Source organism: Chroicocephalus ridibundus, chromosome 2, assembly GCF_963924245.1.
Source record: "Chroicocephalus ridibundus chromosome 2, bChrRid1.1, whole genome shotgun sequence".
Classification (NCBI taxonomy): Eukaryota; Metazoa; Chordata; class Aves; order Charadriiformes; family Laridae; genus Chroicocephalus; species Chroicocephalus ridibundus.
Genome location: NC_086285.1, coordinates 151,839,281 through 151,860,718, shown reverse-complemented (window position 1 = coordinate 151,860,718; position 21,438 = coordinate 151,839,281). Strand labels below are relative to the sequence as shown.

The window sequence follows — 21,438 nt, the reverse complement described above, 5'->3', positions numbered from 1 at the left end:
TATTAAAGACAATACCTTTTAATTCCTAATATATATGTCTAGTGTATAGGTGTAAAAAATAGGCAAATAGTGTATGCGGGTTTATAACTGGAAATATAAGAAGAAAGGTTTTCTGTTCATTTGTACACAGGCTGGTGTTGGGTAGTTTTTCTTTTCATGAAAGAGATATAAAAGCCACTTGTTTAAATAATAACATTCCCCTGGAAAGTTCTAAAGCCTATATCTGTGAAATAAATTAACAATAAAAAAAAATATAATTTGAGCACACTGTTTTGACACATAGAGTAAACCAGTCATTAGTAGTTAAGCTAAGAATCATTCAGCTTCCCAATGATTTCAATGGGAATTTATGAATATCAACCAACCTGGAAGAAATTAATCCTTTTACCTCTTGTGGAGACTATCACACTGTTGTTTTTTGAGGGTTTAATTGACATTTGAGTATCCCACGGTCTTTGTACGGGAGCAAAATATTTCTTTTAGCACTTGTCTTTGTAATCATCTTGTGTTTTTAATTAGTATTTCATGGGGAAACAAATTTACTCAATACTTGTTGAAAATTCTCAGTCACTGCTATCCAGTAACTTCTTCATAGATGTGAAAGAAGTTACTTTGGAACTCAGTAAAATCTTCCAGAAGCTCCTGCCCCTACAGAGATGAATTTATGTGAAGTAAATATCTAGCGATGGAGGTAAAACTGTTCACAGTTTTGACAGAAGCCAAATCCTAAGTAGAAACAACCAGAATCTAATGAGAGACACAGATAACATGATATGCTATAAGCATCAAATAGAACTTCAGTTTAAAGAATGAGCATTTCAGTGTTTTTCCAGACCCATTCAGAAGGTTTCTGATGTCTTTCATAGTTACACTTCTGAGGAGAGAAGGATTTGTAATGGAATTTTTTCCTCCCAAAGCAACCCAACAAAAGTTGCTGGCAGTAAGAAATGCTCACAGAATTCCAGGAAAGACGTGTTTTATACAAATTGGTTTCCGTCAAGATAAGTTTACACAAATCATTCTCAAATCATAGCACTGTGAGTTAATTTGTAAAGGAGAAGAATTAAAACTTGTTTTAGAGATACCTTTTATAATTTTTTCTGGTGTTAATCCCAGTAACATTTAAGTGATAGTTATTTTAACTCATTACCCACCAAGGACCTTGAATTCTAAGAAATTATATATGCTGCAAGGAATGCTACATTCCTGTGTAGAAAAACATAAAGTCTTCTGCAGATAAAAACACAGAGAAACTGTTCTTTTTTATATTTAGGATTTTATTTTTCCTCAGAGATATTAAGAATAGAACATTACTCATATAGAAGGCATAAAAATAAATGAATGGAAATAAATAAAAATACAAACAGAAAAAAATCATCTTAGTGATGATCATAGCATCCCCAATAAAATTTTATACCCCAGAAACCCATGAATTATTGCATAATGCATTCATGTGAAATTGGGAATTGCTGCCTTTCACACAAGAGAGGGTTTATAGAATATTCATATTCTGGTATTTATGATAGCACAAAGAGCATCTAAATCCTGTACAGTGCATCCTGCTTTCTTTTATTTCTTACTGTGTCAGTGGTGGACCTTAGAATTCTGTAAATTTAGTCTATTGACTTCCATTTCACATATTTTCTTATGTTGTCTTTTTCCTATCTCAGTAATCTCAGTGGGATTCAGAGAGTAAAGCACATGGAACTTCCTCATATTCTCTACAGTACCTTCTTCTCAAGTGTCTGATCCTGGCCTTAGTATTAGTAGGCTGTAACATTCCATTTTTATTTTGAGGTTGCTTCGTTGAAAAAGTATCATGATTCTGGTAGAATGAATTAGAAAAGCTTTTATTCTTTATATGCAGTATTCTTACATAATCTTTCTCTTTAAAAGAAAAAAATTAAATTCAGAAGCATCCTAAATTCAGTGCAGCTTCAGCCTTTAATTTGTAGTTTTCTAGAATAATGAAGTATGAACAATTCTGCACAATGTCTTTAAGTCTTCTCTACTTTCCTTGTTTGAAGTATCCGCTATTTAGAAAGCATCCCACAATATCTTATGCCACATTAGCTTGCACTAGTTTCTGCATTTCAGCCCCCTGATTCTATGGGCTGTTATTTACGCTTTTTTTTCCACTTAAACAGAATAAACCTTTTTACTGTAAATGTGATTGAAAAATAGAACAAGTTTCCCAGGAAGGTGTGGGAGACTCTCTCCCTGTAGAGACAGAGACAGGACATGGACTGGACACTATTCTGAGCAACCTGCTTTAGTCAGCCCAGCTTTTAGCAGGTGGTGGTGGACTAGGCAATCTCCAGAGATGCCTTCCGACCTCAACCATTCTGTGAAGGCCTGAAGTGTTCAGATATGCTGAGCAACCAATCATCTCAAAATTTGACCTCCTTAAGTTCTATCAGCGGCCATTTCTGAAAATGAAATTGCCATATTTTTAGACATGCCAATGTATCTTTCTGCTGTAGAAGATGGCTCTTTGTGAGCATTTCTCTGTGCAACATAATACACTGCTGAGGAAAGACAGTTGCGGTAACTGACGTAGCTATTTTGGATATTAGTAACCATTTTAACTGTTAAAAGAGAACTTAGTCGTCGTATTGTGAGGCAAAACTGCCTGAAATGCTCATTAAGGCAATACATATGTAAGTCTTTAAAGAATACATTTGAAATTTTTTTTAATGTGTAAGCATTTAGCTTAAGACATCTTGAAATTGTTGGTTAATGGATCACAAGGGGCATCTCACAGGGAAGCTTTTCCTGAGGCAAAGCTCTTGTTTTGCACTGGATGCCCACTTCATAGCTCAAAAGTTCACTTAACTGCCCACTTGATGCTGGCAGCACATAATGTTCTGCAGGAATAGCTTTATCTCTGTAAAGTCTAAGTGGATTTTGAATCAGTTTCTATACAGAAGCAACCTTCTTCCTTCCCAGAGAATTGTTTTCATCTCACTTAGGACTTGACCTTTCTTAAAAAGTATTATTTTTTAGCCTGTCCTGACCTTTTAGATAAAATCAAAAAAATAAAAGATGGTACAGTTTCATTTATAAATTGTTCAACTTTGCATTACTTATAATTAACATTTACTCTGTTTCAAGATTGACTTCATTTATTTATTCTGAGTGATAAATAAGAGATGAATAATGCTTCTTTTTAAATATAATGGTTTGCTTTGTTCATAGGCATTGTATTTTTCATAGTGATTAAGAGAGTAATTGTCAGGGTGCAGCAAGGGTCGATGGCTCCCTGGAGGCTGGTGAGCTGGGGACACAGGGGATCTGCGTGGGGGCTGGCAGTGCAGGGCATCGCAGCCAGTGCTGGTCCCACTGTCCTCAGCCAGGGAGCAGAGCAGGCTGGGGGGCAGATGGAGGCATACCCTGCCCTGGGCATCGGGCACCTCCATGGGACTGGGGACAGGCCAAGGCCAGGCAGGGACATTGGCCCCAATGCCAGGCAGGGCAGGGCTGTGGGGAGCTGGGGACCAGCACTGCTGGGGTGTTGCTGGGGCAAGGGCTGGCGGCCCCAGGCTAGGGATGCTGGACCCATGGGCATGGGTGGGGGCAGGCCCAGGGGACGCTGGGCAGTGCTATTTAGGCCCATTAGAGCCCTCAGAGTCCTGACAGTCAGGGAATAGTACTTCAGTGGTATAAGATACATACAAACATAATTTACATTTGGTATACAAAACTTCAATTCTAAAGTTAGTTGGATTGTAATGCACTTATATAGTATAATGTTAGACACAGAATCTTGTTATGACTGAAGGGAACAAAATTTATATAAACTTGACAACTTATTGTTATTCTGATTAAAGTTTTAACAGTGTGGTAGTCTAAATTATCTAATATATAAAAGTCTTCATAATAATAGTACACTTATAAAACTTAAGAACTGCTTTCTACTCTCCACTATTTTTCTCTTGTCTTATTTTCACGCTATTCACTGTGCCTCTGGGGTGGGGATTACATGAATTGATAGCACCTGAGGGTCTGTGTTGGGATGAGTGTGATACTGGTGGTAGTGACAGGGACAGAGGCGGCTTCCTCTTCAGTCTTGGAGCTCAGTTGTTTCTTTTTATACGTTTTTGTAACACAGGCTGCTGCTTTCTCATTGTTCTTTACTAAAATCTGAAAGCTGCACATTAACCTCCCTCATCCTCAATAAGTATAAAGGGCTGTTGCTTTTTATGTGGTGACTATGTGGCTTTATCAGAGCTTTACTGTATGCAGTATTCTCAGAGCACAACATTCCTGAAATAGAAACAGGTCAGGATATATTCACTTAACCACTAAAAATTATCAAAACTGGTGAAAACACCCTCCGGCCAAGGCAAGCCTGCATGGGGTCAACACAAATCCTGTGGCCTTCTATTACTAGCCAAGGATGTAATGTCAAAATTATAATTGTTAGGATACAGTCTTCAGAAATTCTGTATCATTCTCCATTAATTTTGCTAGACACAAGTAGAATAAACAATGGAAAAGATGTGCTTAAGTATTAAGATTTGTATTCTTTCCTATGCAATGAACATATACGGAGTGGTATTAAGGTAAACTGGCCTTAATTGATACCTTTTCTGCAAGTTTGTCTTTGTCATTTGTCTAGTAAGTGAACAGCCTTTCTAAGAACTTCATATCGTTTCTAACAAGTACTAATCTGTTTATAAACAGAGAAAAAAAATATTAGCTCTTAAATTTATCTTCCCTATAGTGAAGATTAATACACTGGATACATTTCTGAAGTCTTAAATTACTTTATTAATCTTTAGTATTTTTGTCAGATAGCTCCTTGATGCCTAATACTGGATTTAGAATAGAAAATTTGGGCACTCAGCCTGCTTAGGGCAAAGATTAGATACCTGACCTAGATATTTGAGAGCAATGATACAAAGGTTTTTTGATATTAAGAGTAAATGAAAGAGAGTTATTAGTGGTTTTATCATTCATTTTTTTTCCGTGCATCTGAACTTCATTGAAAAACTAAAAAGTAGGAGTATCAAAGTCCTATCAATATAGAGTTCCAGCTTTAGCAAGTATTGTTCTATATGGAACCGTATATTTGATTTATGCATGCTAGTTTACTTGCTTATAGCACTGAACAGATATTAGACAACTAATGTTAATAACCCTGTGGCAGTAAAAGGAATGTGTGAATTTCATTTTGTTGATAAGAAATGAGAGCACTACAATATAATGGCATGTCCCAGGTAACACAAGAAACAGAATTAGAAACCAGAATCTTTAAATTTTAAAATTATGGAAACCTCCGATTAAATGTCCATCATACATACTCACACACACATATATATATATAAAAAATGATATATAAAAAATTTTGCGATAGTTTTTAATTTGCTTTAAAACCTTTTTTGTTTTGTTTGTGCTGGGTCTTTTTTTGTTGGTTTTTTTTTGGTTTTGTTTTTGTTTTGCTTTTTATTTTAAGGCAAGCTGTAGCACACATACCAGCAATAAATTAAAGTTGCAACATTTTTCCTGTTATTTCTTGATTCTTCTGCTTAGAATCTTGGAAGAGGATGCTTTCCAAGACTGTTCAAAAATCCAGTCATTAAAATCCCATTCCTGAAGGAGTGGAGCAGCAGGTTCTGTTCTGGGATATGGTCCAAGCTAAGTACAGTGGGTTATATTTCGTACTGCAGAATGTATAAAATGCATTCAGTTCCCTTTTGTCCTAAATAGTTCCTGGGACAGAAAGAAACATCTTTTTTGTTACACGGTTGCTATGTACATTGCTTTGTACATAGTCTGTACATAGTCTTGAAGATGTGCCTATCTGATGTTATCCTATCTAAGGATAGGATACTTACCCTAAAGGGTAAGTAAATCTTTCTGTTGCACTGATTCACACGAGAAAATGACAAATAAAATAAAGATATAAGACAATATTGGCAAGGCTTTTTAGCTGACAAATATAATAAAGGTACTCTTTTGTAAGATGAGTACTAGTAAATAGGCCAATAGATGTGAATACATTCCATTCTCAGCATTTTATCATTTCTTTCATAGATTCCTATAAGATTGTTGAAAGAGTCTTGAAAAATTTAGAAGGTTTTTTCTATGTTTATGATTTGTATGATTCCATCTTGCATTGATGCACTCCTCTTTTGAGAAGAAAGCAAAGTATGACAATATCTATGCAACAAATGATCACATGAAAATAATTCTTTTGTATTTCAAATCACTGCTTTCTCATTTACAAACATTTATTTGTGTTAAAGTTTGGTTTTGGTTTTGTTTTTTCTTAAATGTAATAGGTCTTTAAAAAATTATTTTCTCACTGAAGTTAAACCAACAGAAAGAACAGTATCCATATGTATGCTTATGTTGGTCATTTTCATATTGTTTTTCTAGTAAACAAACATATATTGCTGGAATAAAGTCTATTACTTGGATAGCTATATGTAAAAGGAAAAAAAAAATAGTTCTCTGTCTATGTCCTGGGTTTAGTGGAGGGGAGATAAATCATGTTAATGGGTTCGGCATTTCTATATTTTCAAAAACTAGAAGGTTGGTTTTGTCTGGATATAAATTCAGATTTTCAAATGTAATCAGTTTGATAAAATTAAGATAAATAAATTTACCATATTTTCAGTATCTACTTAAAAAATTTCAGGTGATCGTAAGTTCACTGAGAGAAGCATCTGGAAAATCAAGGAGACATGCATTTATGTGTACCAAAGGATGACAAATGTCTTTATCACCTGCATCCCTGAAAATTTCTGGTCAATACTTGAATGTTACTTTCAGACTGTTCTGGTATATGCCTTACTGCAGCAGTTGATTTACATTTAAAATTAATATAAAAGATGGAGATAAAGAGAAGAAACAAATAATGATAAAGCAGTTGAAAAAAAGAGAGAGAAAAAAAATGCAAGCAAAAATAAGCATTAGAGAATGCAGTAATGCAAAGAAGTTCCTTTCTGGTACCAAAAAGAAATTAAAATTAAATTCTGAATCATTTCACACAAATTGTGGACAATATGAAAACAAAAAGAAGCAAAAAGTACATGTATTATACTTCTCTCTAGACAGCTCGTGGAGTCTTTGGTATTTGGATAAATCCAGGGATCATTGCCTGTTTGAAATGAAGTCTAGAAACTTGTTTTGAACCATATTTTTTCAGTCATGCATTTTTTTAAATCCACACTTTTATTTCCTTCTTGAATATCTGGGAACTGAAAATCTATTTGGTCTGAAAAGTGGTTTATATCAGCTGATGTATATATTTACACTGATTTTATATTCTCAAATGTATATTTGTGTTCCAGATTCCTTTCTTTTCTATTAATTACTTGTAAATCAGCAGAAGCAAAACTGGAATTTGAACTTAAGAGCAGGTAAAAATACTAGAAATTTATGAAGAATAAAAAAAGAGATTTGTGAAAATAATAAAGCTGGAAGGACTTAAAAAATAATATTTTAAAAGAGTCAAATAAATTGTTTTATCTACACTAACTTGAAAATTCCTTTAACAGATCCACAATACATTCTTCTAATTAGGTTTGTAACTTTACTGGAAAGTCTTGCAGGCAGCAGATATTTAATGACAGAGAACATCAAAGAGAACAGTTAATTATGATATTTTGTTATCAAAAAATCCCCTGTCTTAATGGGATGCACTGGTCACGGCAAAGTTAGTTAACTGTGGGAAGGTTTTAGGTAAGGATGCTAAATAAGCCTTCACTGAAAGTCCTTGAACATCTGAAAGAAGAATGAAGAGGGAATATAGTGATTACTCTTTTTTGAAATTCTATATATAATTGTAACCACCTCTTTTTTTTTTTTAAATGGAATATGCATTTCATTTTTCCTTAAGACTATCAACACTTCTTTCTCAATTACCCGTTGCAAAAGGATAGAATGGCTTACTTCTCACTGTTAAGATACAGGAGAGAAATCTAAGGCTGATCTCATTAGCACTTTAGTATACTGAGTCCCATTTAGGGTCATCTGCATTAAGGACCTTTAACTTTGTTTGGGAGGACTGTGATTGGATCATATGTGTCACAAAGACTAATAGAGTCCTGCATCTTGTATTCATCCTGAATAAACAAGATGGTGAATATTCCTATTTGCTCTCACATTTTGAACTCAATTTGATTTTTAGGAGTTAATCAGCAAAACTAATTCTAATGAATTAGAGTAGCTGCTGAACAGTAGCCTTAGATCCCATTTATTTGGTCTTATGAACAATTTGCCAGTTTTCATCTGTTCTGTTTCATCTGCTGAAGTTAAAAACATGTAAATTTAGAGGGTAGTCATAAATGGGCCATACTCTACCTAGAGTCCAGTAACAAGTGGAGTACTGGAGGGGTCCATTCTGGCACAAATTCTGTTCAATGTGTTTATCAGTGAGCTTGAATCAGTGGCAGAATGCAGTCTCATTGGATTTGCAGATGATACCAAAATGTCAGTAAACAGTCAATGTAGTTGAGGACAGGGTTGCCATCCATAGAGATATAGATAAGCTGGAAGAATGGGCCAGCAGGATTCTTATGAAATTCCACAAGGGCAAATGTAAAGCCCTGCACCTGGGTAGCAAGAACCCCTGGCAACAGGACTGGCTGATAGCAAGGAACTCTGCTGAAAAGGCCCTGTGGGTTGTGGCAGACAGCAAGCTGAGCATGACCCAGCAATGCACCCTGGCAGGAAAGAGGGCCATCAGCATCCTGAGTTATATTAACAGGAATGTTGCTGGTAGATCAAAGGGAAGGATTATTGTCCTTTACTCAGTGCTCCTGTGACCATGTCTGGTCACATGATAGTGCATCAAGTTTTGGACGCCATGACAGGAAAGATGAGTTCTTTGCTCACGCAAGTTCAGCGGAGGGCTACCAAGATAGCTATGGGCTAGAACACTTGCCCTAGGAGGAAATGCTGAAGGAGCTGGGCTTTTTCAGCCTGGAGAAGAGGTGAAAGCTAATAGCAGCTTCCAAATGCCTGCAAGGGGGTTATTGAGAAGACAGAGCCAAGCATTTCATGGTGGAGCATGGTGTGAGGATGAGAGATAACTGACAAAATTTGAAATGAGATCTTCAGGCCAAATATAAAGAGAAACTCTTCTTCTGTGAGGAAAGTCATGCATTTGAGAAAATTGCTCAGGGAGATTGTGCAGTCTCCATCCTAGGAGGTTTTCTCCAGACCTAATCAGATAAAGCCCTGAGGAACTGATCTGACCTCGTGGCTGACCCTGTTTTAGGTTGTCATGACAACAAGAGACCTCCTGAGGTCTGTTTTGCCCTGAGTTATTCTATGATCCTTTAGATAAAAATAGTTTTAATCCCAATGTTTTATGAATCAAACTCAACTACAGAATGTTCACTTTTTTTTGATCTGTTTGACCCCTAATCAGCATGGTATTACAAACCAGTGGACAAATAAATAGTATTAGAACGTTTGTTTATTTCTCAGTTGTCTCTGAAATAAAAGCAAATTTAGAAAACCTTTAAAACTTTTGCCAAATACTTTGCATCTCAGCTTAATGGTGGACTTTCAGCTTAGTCAAGTTTTACTGTCCATGTTTTCTGTCTTTGGAATTATAATATTTGGCTTGTAATAACAGAAGTTACAGTAACGTACTTCATGTCAAAGCTCTAGTTAAAATGCCATTACGCTGGATATAGTTTCTTTAAGTTCAGTCGATGGTTAATATATGAAAGCATGGTAATTGTGTAATTCCACACTGTCACTTTAATTTAGTGAATTAATTAATTTTCCTTAAAATCCTTTCTCTTTGAATCCTGCTAAAACATTGTATCTCGTAAGAAAGAATGGCAGTTAAATATTGGCAGTTAATTATGTTAATTTTATGAAAATACCTGAATCTTAAATCATGTGTTAGTGCATGTTGACTAATCATTGATGCTTTAGCTTATGGAAGCTTATCGAAGCTTGTGGAACTGTAGGAGAGAAATAATTCTGGTAAAATAGAATACAACAATCACAGCTGAAATCTACGCCTTAATCTGGGATTGAACACAACATGTTAATATAGAATAGAGCTCAAGCATCTAAAAAGAGCATAAAACTCAGGTTGTCTTGTCTGAAATTAATTTTTATTAAGAAAACAACTTATTTCTAAAGTGTATAGAGATTCAAATTAAGATCTATAACAAGAATGTCATTTGTCTGATTCAGCTTTCTGACACATAGGAACTATAGTGACTACTTTTTTTCAGGCCTACAGGTTCTAAAAGTTGTTAAATTTTAATTTAGTATTAGCACTTATAACTTACATTAATACATTTTAAATATCTGTAGTGATCGGAGAGGGAAGATACATTGTTTTAGCATTTCCCATTTTAAAAGGAGGCCTTCCCAAGTCATAGTCTTCTAAAAGGGAAGAAATAATTTTCAATAAAAGCATTTTCATTGTATTGGATACCATTTTCTGCCTTTTTTTTTTTTTGCTGATGAGTGCTTCTGCAGAGTGGACAAAGGTATTTGTTATCTCCCTAGATTATTTTATTCCCTCAGGGATTATGTGTAAAAAGTGATTCCATTAGACTAATTTAAATGAGAACTTCCACTATGAGTTTTATCTGAGGTAAATTTCCTTTGCTGCCATGTTTACAACAGAAACCCTGTGAATAGTTGTAGCATATTGCATATGCAAAGTGTGTGCATCTAGCACAGATTCATAATCTATTTTTGGAGTTTTGTCTCAGGCAAATGTCAAAGGCTCTTGCCTCTTTCCTTTACTAAAAATGATCCTGGAATCAGGAGCAACCTCCACTCTTATATAAATAGAAAATCTTATGGGTCTTCCATATGTTTGCATTATCCAAAGTTTTAGCAGTTACAACACTTTTGAGTAGTGGTTCATTCAGACTAGTTTTCTGAACTGAATTGCTCTGTAGATCATCGGTTTGATCTCCTTCAGCTTCTACACAGTTGTGAATTTTTATCTGTAAATACGGCTTCAAATCTTTCCTCATCTAAGCAGTCTAATTTGACACATGAAAGGGCCTGAGTTATACCAATTATAATCTGTTCTCCATCCACAGGGACTCACATAGAGCAAGGGTTGTCCAGACTAGTAGATCTCAGACTGCTTTAGTCTGGGCTGGTCAGGTTCCCTTCCTTTGTGAACCCACGCCCCGAGCAACAATTACTCTTTCTTGCCTCCGCATCCCTATTGCTTCCTCCCATGGTGCAGCCTGGCAGTTTCTCAAGACTCAAATTTTCTCAGTTACTGACTGTGAATTCAAAGTGATGACCTACCTCTGAGTTGACTTCAGCTCACTGAAAACTGTTGGTTTAAACTTTATCCAAAAGAGCAGAAATCAGACTTCCTTTCTTCCTTCTTTTACTTGTTTTCATTGGGAGTTTGGCTTTTGTTTTGTTTTGTTTTGTTTTTATTTTTTTTTAACCAGAATATTAAGGGAAAAGAATATGAGGGAGTGGGGTAATTTCATATTTGAAATTACAATTTTTGAACAAGTCTCTTTGACAAACTGAAATGTCAGATTTGACTGCGAATGACTGAAGTGCCCACATAACATAAGTGTTTCAATTGGTCTAAACCTGTTTTCATAGAATCCTAAAACACCAAAGTTCATGCTTTTATAGATTACAAATGAAATTTAGGCAAACGTGAATGCATCTATTCTATGCAGTAGCTGATACTTACCAGATTGTTTATACATGAGATGAATTTTGTCTTAAAGTCTTCTATGTAAATCACACCACCCTGTTTACCTTTTACTTTTTACCTTCTGTGTTAGTTCTTTTTTCGAGTGTAAGTGGATTTAGAAGCCTAACAAGTTAGGTGTTTTGCTTGAAAGTTGCCTCTGTATCAAAGTAGTTCAGTACTTTTCAACGTATAAGCTTTGAAGCTTTAAGTAAGCATATTTTTCTTATTTTTTTCTTTTGAGATGAACTTTCTCTTAACTTGTTTTCAATTAAAGTGCTGTGTATCTTTAAAGCACTATGATATAGCACGCCATTTTACTGAGATTATGAATATAATTTTGCTTTGAGTTTGATATTAGGAGCAGGTGATGGCCTGTTCTTGTATATTTGCTTGCATGACAAAGATGCGTCCACATAGATTTTACTTTAATAGTAGTGGTCATGTAACACACAATAAGTTTTCTTTGATTTAATTGACATTATCCTGTTCCAAAATATCTCTTGACCATGCACTTGTATTTTCTGTGTTTTAATCTTGATACCAGTCTGTCAAATTTATTGTATCCTGAATCATAACTAGCCTACTCTTTTGATATTATTCATTGTTGTGACAATTTTCTTCTTTTATTATGAAATAAAGAATAAAACATGTCTAGGTCTATTTTAGTTACTTATACCGCTGTCATCATAAAACAGTAAGTAGGTTTTGGTTCAATCTTTGGCACATAAACCTGGAGTCTTACCTGCTACTTTTAAGGTTGTCTAGTTTGCAGGGGGAACCACCACTGGATGATGTAGAAGTGCTATACTGCAGAACCAATATTAAGACATTAAATGTAAGATAGCAAAAATAATACATACCTACAGCAGCCCTATTAGTTGTCTGTATAACACTTAAGTATTCTGTTGTGGTAGTATTTTCTTAATAGTACAGCAAAATAAAACATTTTCAGCTTAAAATTTCTGCAGTAAACAAAAGAGTCTTTATTAGCAAGAATGAGTATTTTTGACATTAGGATCTGTTTATTTATACAGTACATTTGATAATTCTGTCAAGAGATTTGATATATTTTGTGCATGAAAGGTGCTATGTACTCCTCAGTTCCTCTAGGATTCTTTTTTCCATTTGTCAGTATATAGATTCTTCTAACAGTGTCAAAACTCTGGTTTGTTTCCGTCCTGTCATCACCACAAGTCTCAAAGTCTGTGTGAGAGGACAGCTCAGAAGTAAAAAATGTGGAATATTATTGTTTGAATGATTGTTCAAGAGCCCCTTAATCATTGTCATGGAATGAAAAAGCCATGCTTCAAAGATACTGGTATAACAAAGTACACTTCATTCTACATCAACTTTTTTATGTTAATTTTTTGTTATGAATTTTATTATGCATTGCCCAGCCATTTATTCATTCTAGTCAAGCTGGAGTTGCTACTGTGTTAGATGTTCTGAATGCTGACAGGTGAGAGAGTTGGCCTCCGAACATTTGCAGCGAAATCTGGGGAACGGGGAAGGATGAAAAGGTTAATAAAATAATAAAAATCCCCACATGGGTTATATATTTTAGCAACTAGACAAGTTAGAAGTGTTAATATTTTCACGAGCAGTACATGGACAATTTTTTAACTCATCCAACATTTTGTGGGTGGTTTTTTTGAGTAAAATAATCCATCCTATTACAAGAATCAGAGAGCAAAAAGAGAATTACAGATGCAATGTCCAATATGAAGTATAGATGATTATGCCTAGATGTATTGTTTAAATCTGTACATTTTACTATCCATCTACCCTTGGCTTTGTATCAAGTCTGAATGAGCTTTTAGAATCCTGTCAAGCTTTGATGAAAAGAATCAAACGTATGAATATATTTGGCAGTCTTATTAGCAGTTGCAGTACAGAAGCTTCGCCTACTACCTAGGTTACTATGTAATGCTGCTGTATCACTCCTCGATAGGGCGGTTATCACTTTTCTACATGTGGGGTCCCTTTTAATGATATAGCCATATATTTTGCTGTAGCCGTGCTGATTTCAGAACTGCATTTGCAGGGGTGGAAATTATGGGCTGTCATTCTGACTGGTACAAAAGTTTATACTACAAGTTTTTGAGGACATTTTAAAATAATCATGTGATATCACTGCAATTACAAAATGTTCACTAGCATTAAAAAAGTTCTGATTACTTCAAATTTTTAAATAAAGCATATCAGCTTTCCCCTTTTCATGCCAGTTGTCTTTACTATGTTAAACAGAAGGAAATTTAATCTCTTAGGTTGATCAGGAAAACACAATTCAAAAGAAAAAGTTAGCATCCAGTGCTACTGTGTGTCCCACAGGTTCTTCCACTTTGATCAAAACTGCCTCCACTGGTGAGTTAGAGGAGCATATTGCCGCCACTACTGGTGCTATTACTGTTGCTAGCACATCTGCTGATGTTGCTGTATCCAGTGCAGTGACCACCTATAGACAACCTTCTGAAGAGCAACAAGTTCAAGCTATGAATATAAGAAAATCAATTCTGGAGTCGGCCACTTCCAAGGAAGCACTCTCTCTTCATCAAGCAAATTCACAAAGCACAAGAAGACGACCAAGAAATGATGAGCAGATAGAAAGAACTAAAGAACTTGCAGTTGTTACTCATAGAGGTATTGGATATTATTTTATTTGTGCCCATGTAGTTATGGAAAAATATTTTGTATAAATTAAAAGTGGAAGGTCAGGCATTCATTCAGGAAATGTAATTGAACCAAATGGGAAAGGGATTAAAACTGTTTAAACTGAGTTCTAGTGGGGCAGCCAGATGGAAAAATGAAAATACTAATAATATTGTCGTAGTAATTTAAATTAATTTGATTTATAAAAAGACAAAAGGGAAAGATAAGGCATTTTCTTTTGATGCCACTTTATAGCTTATATCATTATATTTCACTATCAAACCTAGTGTAAGTGAGATTTGATGAAAGTCTAGAGAATTGAGATTAAAATATTAATCTATTCTGCATATGTATTTAGATATAATCAACTATAGCATAAGAATGTACTTTATAAATAGCTGCTTTGTTCTGAACTAATCGGTGATGCAGTTGTAATCATCTCTTCTACTTAAATCTTCAGCAAAATTTTGGCTTTTCAAAACATCTGCACATTTTTATTCTATCAGACATGAAATCAATGAATGAAGCAAAGCTTAGAACACTAAGGAACTCAGTTGCAAGTATTAAAGTAGTATAGCTAAAGATTTGTATTTTATGAAGATATATAATCTGCCTATATGAAGATTTTAAAATCTTCCTATATTCAGAAGATTTAATCCACATGCTAAAGTACTAATAATGAACAACATCTGGAGTATAAACAAAGCATTATTTACTGTGTTGAAAGGTAAATGAAGATATCTGAAACATGATGCTGAGAAATTTTTATTGTGTGTTAATCCATTGTTTCGTGTTATTCTATTGTGCATGAAGAATTTATAAACAGAAATATATGGAGGAAGAATATCTATAACACAAGAAATTTGTAGAAGTCTCATTATATGGTTCATATTTTGTAAAGACTCCTTTAGATTGGAGTCTGTTGTCCTATTGGATCAGATAATCACCAGATATAAGTTATTGTAGCTTCATTTACTAATACCTGTTGAAACAGCAGAGCTGCAGTTCTAGAGAATTTTAAAACATGTAATTTAAGTAGGATAACTGAAAAACAAGCACTGTATTTGTTTTGCATATGAAAAAATCATTGAAGAGCTATTTGTCTTTCATTTGTGTTCAGTACAAATTTGAAGTATTTTTGTGGTTATCAGCATATAAATGAATAGAGTGGTTTGTACTGGCTGTGTGGCGGTGCATTCACTTCAGATCAGTTTTGGTCAATTTAAAAAAAATCAGGCTTATTTTCAGTTATAAGGGAGTATCTGAGGGCCTCTAATAATCTCATCTAATTTAAAGATGTAAGAGTGTACTAATTTGGCAGTTAAATTTGGCAGTAATTGTGATATACATACAGTTTCTTCCATCTCCTGTTTGTAATCATTACACTACAATGTCCTCTCCACTGTTTTTGTACTGTCCTTTTCTTCTCTGACCAGTCCTTTAGTACAAGATATAGGTAAAGCACATAATTCTGAATTACTTTGTCGTATTAAAGTGCCAAATCTTACATTATCTTAAGAAAAGGAAAAGTTAAGAGACCAATATACTGCTAAAATAATGTTATGGTGCTTATTTGTCACATGTTAAAGTAGTACTACAGGTACTAAAAGGTACCACAGCCAACAGACAGATGAAGTCAGTCTTGTAGAGACCTTACTGGAGAAGAAAGCACATACCTAGTTCTGTGTGCAGTTTATTCCCTCATGTCACATTTAAAGTCTTGATTTTGCTAGCATTCTTTAAACAAAGTCTTGTAAATATTTTTTTTCTACTGTATCATACATGCAGAACAGTATACATGTGTATGCTATTAGAATGGGTATTCATATACTGAGCACAAAAATTTGCATTTTTGCTTGGCAAACACCAATATTTAATAGTATACTTATAACAGCCATGAAAATATATCAAATTGACCTTCATTAAGTAAGCTGCAATGGTCTTCCATAAAATATTCCTCATTACAAAGACACAGACATAATTTGAAGGAATGTTTGTGAATGTCAGACTATTGTTAATTGACTTGAAGAAATTTCCGTTATGGGAAGATATTCCACAGGTGTTTCTGTGGAGTTTCCTGTAGGTTCCTATAGAAGTATTTTAGCATCTCTTTGGCAATGAAATATGCACAAAAGCATGAAAATTACTTGTCTTACTCTGCATATTAAATTACTATGGAGCTATATATAAAAACTATTTAACAAGTTTATGTAAATTCCTTCTTTAATTCCTTCTCTGTTTAATAGATATTAAAAATTATTTTTTACTTTAGAAATATATTTCTTCCTGTGCTCTTGATCATATTTTAAGAATTATATTCCCAAATCTATGCAAATTAATTAATACTTGAAAAGATAAAATTTAATTACTAAATATAATTTACTACAACTTACTATACCATATCTCTGTATATTTAAAATGATAAAAGTGTAGTCTACATGTAGTCTTCGATGTAGGCTATTTTGACAATGTTGCTAGTGAGACCAGAATAGTGCTGATTTATGACACGTTAGCATTCATGCAAAGTGATAATTATAGAATGAGTCATATCGTTGCCTTCTTAAGGATTGTTCTGTGAGTAAGAACTTTCAGAATGAGTAAACAATAACAACACTGTTTTGTTTCCTAAACTGATATTTTTTGAAGTGTACGTATGAGAGAGATGTATAGAGAGATCTAGAAGTTTCTATCTATCTAAAATTAAGCTGCTTGGTGTAAATTAGTCTACCACACTTACTATCTGGACTTCAACAATAATTGTAGGTTGTGTCAACAGCTGGCTGAAGCGTTTCTTCTTTAAACTTATGAGTAGGAAATCACACAAGAGGAGACCACTTTGTGTTCTGGCTATATATGAAAGGAAAAAAGAACCCTAGATGCATTTGGTGAAATACTTCCATTAGAGATAGGGAAGTACAAGTATTATTTTATAAGGCAACAGTGAGATCTCATGAGGAATACTGTACATGATTATAGTTCATTCATCAAAAAGAATTCAGACTGAATCGGATGAATAGAAGAACTATAATGGTGTTACATTGTTCTGATCATCCCACCTTACAAAAGAAAATGTAAGACAGGATGAAAGGATAAATATTTCAATAAGTGAATGCCAGTATGTGGAGAACTTAAATAAGGACAAATGACTATATAATATATAAATAGATACATCAGGGAGAGGAGCAAGAAGAGTTCTTGTTATTGGAACGATGAAGCTTTCTGCTAGAAAGAGGCAGTAGATGAAGAGTGAAGAGCTTACTTTCAAGATGGAGCTTGATAGGCTAATATGATAGCTGGAAGAGAAACACGGTATCTTTTGGGTCCTGAGTTCTAATGACACCAAGCACTCAAACTCAAGAAAGCGTCTCTTCCTCTATTCAGAAGTAGAGGGCAAAAAAGGAGGTCCCTAACCACTTCCATTCACTTAAATCTAGAAGCTTCAAATGCCAAGCATTCAGTAGCAATTTATGTGGATAATACAATCACAGTTTCTCATATGATCTGTCTTCTTCAGATGTGAAATTAGGAAGGAGATTAAATGTGATTTTTTCCCCCTTGTTTATTTTCTGCGTAATTATTTCAGTACTGTTACCTTGATCATAACATTAGTGGAGGCTAATTGTTGGTCTTTTCTACTATCTGAGTTTATTATTCAGAGTTTAATAATGCTATTAGTGCTATTGAATTGTTTTATAATTCATATCAACTGTATCTTTTCTTTTTTCAGGCTGTAGAATTTTTATTTCAGTATATGCAAACATCATGAGAGATGTTTTAGATCTTTTTCTTATGAGTGCTTTTATAGCATGCTTGTACTGTCTAAAGATGTGCTAAGAAGCATATGTCCAAACGCTGAGAGGCATTTGGACAATGCCCCTAATGACATGCTTTAACTTTTTTTCAGCCCTGAAGTTATCAGACATTTGGACTAGATGATCATTGTAGATCCCTTCCAAACTATACTATTCTATTCTATTCTATTCTATTCTATTCTATTCTATTCTATTCTATTCTATTCTATTCTATTCTATTCTATTCTATTCTATTCTATTCTATTCTATTCTATTCTATTTCATTTTAATATGGAAGTACACATGCATCCTAATTAAATACCCCTGAGAATAATGGAAATCTTATTTTTGGTTTCAGTGGCAACAGAGAACAAGGAGTACAAGGATTTCTAAATAAATCTTAAGACAGAAGCAAAGAAAGAATAAAATAAATGTGAAAGCTGATGATGTTCATACAGCAGAGGTTTCTATCCTTTCGTATAATTGAGAAGAATCATTGATCTATCAGCGCCAAACATAATCAAGTCTGATTCTCACTTTTGCTGACATGATGTTAAACTCTGGGGTTTTTAAAAGTACCACAAAGTGAGTTTAAATAATTTTACAAAGTGAATTTAAATTTTTTTAAAAGACTCTCTAATTCTACTGAAGGAGTATGAAGTGGATTGAAAATGAAGTATCTCCAGTCAAGTCACTGGAGCTTTGCTCTTCGTTGTAATGAACCTGGGTTTCTACCCCAGAAATAAATAAGAACTAACTCCTTCCACATAAGGCGAACCCAGTATAAACAATTTATAGTAGTCATCCTTTTTTCGCTTCTCAATGAAAAGTGATAAAGTTTGGTTGTATCTTTTTATTCAGCAATCATGATCAGTGGAGACAATTGAACAGTGGTTTAATTTCTATATTGAAAAATGATGAAATAATGTACTGTGCTTTTTTTCCAACAAACTACGTATTTGCAAAGAATATTTAGAGTATTGACAGGCATATAACTATATGCACCAAGAAAGTCACAAAGAGGAAAAAAACTATATACACCAAGAAAGTCACAAAGAGGAAGAGGCTGTAATAATTTTTAAGACATAATGGATTTTAATATACTATTAAGAAATCCTGCATTCTATGACAATATTCATCCCAAAGGAATTTCTAAAGTAAGACTTCTGTACTACAGTCACAAATGAGTCTAAGGTGCAAGCAATGTAACGAGACCACTTCATTCAAACAAGACCATTTCATTCATAAATGAAATATAGAAAAAATCAGTCTGAAAAGGACATATAAAGGTTGGAGGAAAAAAATTGCTTATCAAACTCAAACTCAAATAGTACCTGAAAATCTTAATGGATGAAACTAGTCATTGTGTAGCACTTCAAAAAGTGTTTCAATGCTTTCCTTAGGATCTTGCATCCTGTTTATTTTCAAGAGAACTTTATATTCCAACACATTTTATTACTCAACTTCTATTCTCCTTCTAGACAGCAGAGGTCTCATCAGGCATTTGCAAATTTTTAACTGTATCTGCTCAGTTTGAGCATTAAAGTATAGATACACGTTTTGATGATTTTATTTAGCTGTTTGTTTTCAAAATCTTACTTTTATTGATATCTCCATTATCTTTACTTTCTCTATATTTTCAACTCAATTTTTTACTAACTTTCCTATAAACCCTTTATCATTTCTCTATCCTTTCCCCATCATTCTTTAAGAACACTTATCTGTCACACTTTCCTTTATACTTTTTGATATCTGACTGTGTAGTATCTTAGTAATAGCCAAGAAAAATGAATTAGGGAGAAAAAACTTGTGTGTTTCCCATTAAATCATCATTTTTTTTTGCTGTATGTTACAGGATAATTTATGATGGTAGGAGGCAAGAATATTTTTAAAAAGATTTTTAAAGACTTGTAAGATTGTGAGGAATCTCATGTCATAAACACAATAATCTCTCATGTAATTAGATGCTAATGAAATTTCTGAAAACAAAAGGAATTAAAGAAAGTAATTTAATTCTCTTTATTTTTTTTAAAGATTCGGTGAATGACAGAGCACTACTTTGGGATTAATTGATGTAAAATTTATAAGGATTTATTAGAAAATATATTCATATGTCTTAATTTTTATCAGTTTTACTTAGAAGCAAAAGAGGAAAGGAAGAACAGGGAACGGGAGGTTTTCTGAAGAGCTGTTGAAGTTTTTTAAGAGCCTATTGGGAAATCAATGTACATATATCCTCAGGGTTTTTTTTGTTTTTGTTTTTGTTTTTTTTTTTTTTGTTGGGGTCTTTTCTTGTTATAAGTGAAACACAGAACTACAAAGATGGGAATCTGAAGAAAGTCAATATATTTTTCAGTAAGATTCTTATGTTCTTATATTTATATAAGAATATATGTATATAAGAACATTTGTTTATTTTAAACTGTTATTTTTTTAGAATAATTTAAATAGTACCAAGAAATGCTTAATAGCATAACACAGATGTAATTTAGCACTCAAGCATTTAATCACTGAACTATGATTTTTTAATATTTCATAATACTTTCAGGAATACCTGTTTAATATGTGCAATGAGTCATATAGATATGTTCTGTTTGGTGGATGAACTCTGTAATCCATGGCTGATTAATTTAAATATTTTTTATTAGATAAAAGCTGGTAATAACGACCTGAGTTTCTTGACATCTTCCCACTTCAAAGTCCTAGGAAAAGAGAACAGTTTTCATTCAATAGTCAAGTCCAGCGTGATTAGACGGAAGAAATAGAAAAACAAAATCAGTCGTACTAGTTTCAAGAAATGTGTTATGTTAATGTTATAATTGAATTATTATTCCTTATACTGGCCTGTCAGTTTTTTTCCTTAACTTGTTCCTTGTATATATTTTTCTTGCAGTTCCTGCAGTTCTTAAGTGGTCTTCATTGTATTATACATGTTTACTTCTATAATTGTTGTTTGTCTTCTGATGTGTTGTGTCAATATTTTCTCCCAGTAATTCAGGATTTCTTATTTTGATCACAATATGTTGGTATAAATAGAATACATTGTAGTTACAATATAAAAACCAATTTATAATTAGTGCAATTATGCATTACTTTACAAATATACATGTTAACCATACTTGCTTTCTTTTAAATAATTCTTTTTTTTTTTTAAATTAGAGAAATTTGAGATACATATAATGTAGAATACAGTAGAAAAACTGTAATTTTGACCATTTTAAAGACCACCTCCATAAACTAACTATATTTCCTCATCCTTCTTAATTCAATATTAATATATGGAACAGCCTATATTTATATATGCCTGTAATCTGTGTAAAAATAATTTTG

The 21,438-nt window shown here is 33.6% G+C and overlaps 1 protein-coding gene across 4 annotated transcripts in view; it reads left to right on the top strand.

Moving 5' to 3' along the window:
• Positions 1-21,438, top strand: part of CSMD3 (CUB and Sushi multiple domains 3) — a 680,626-nt gene that overhangs the window by 238,516 nt on the left and 420,672 nt on the right. Inside the window, exon 7 of one of the 4 annotated variants that reach the window (XM_063327425.1) lies at positions 14,000-14,308. The exons of the other annotated variants lie outside the window; for them this stretch is intronic. Coding sequence (XP_063183495.1) covers positions 14,000-14,308 — 309 coding nt within the window. The remainder of the gene's footprint in view (positions 1-13,999; positions 14,309-21,438) is intronic. 4 annotated transcript variants of the gene reach the window in all.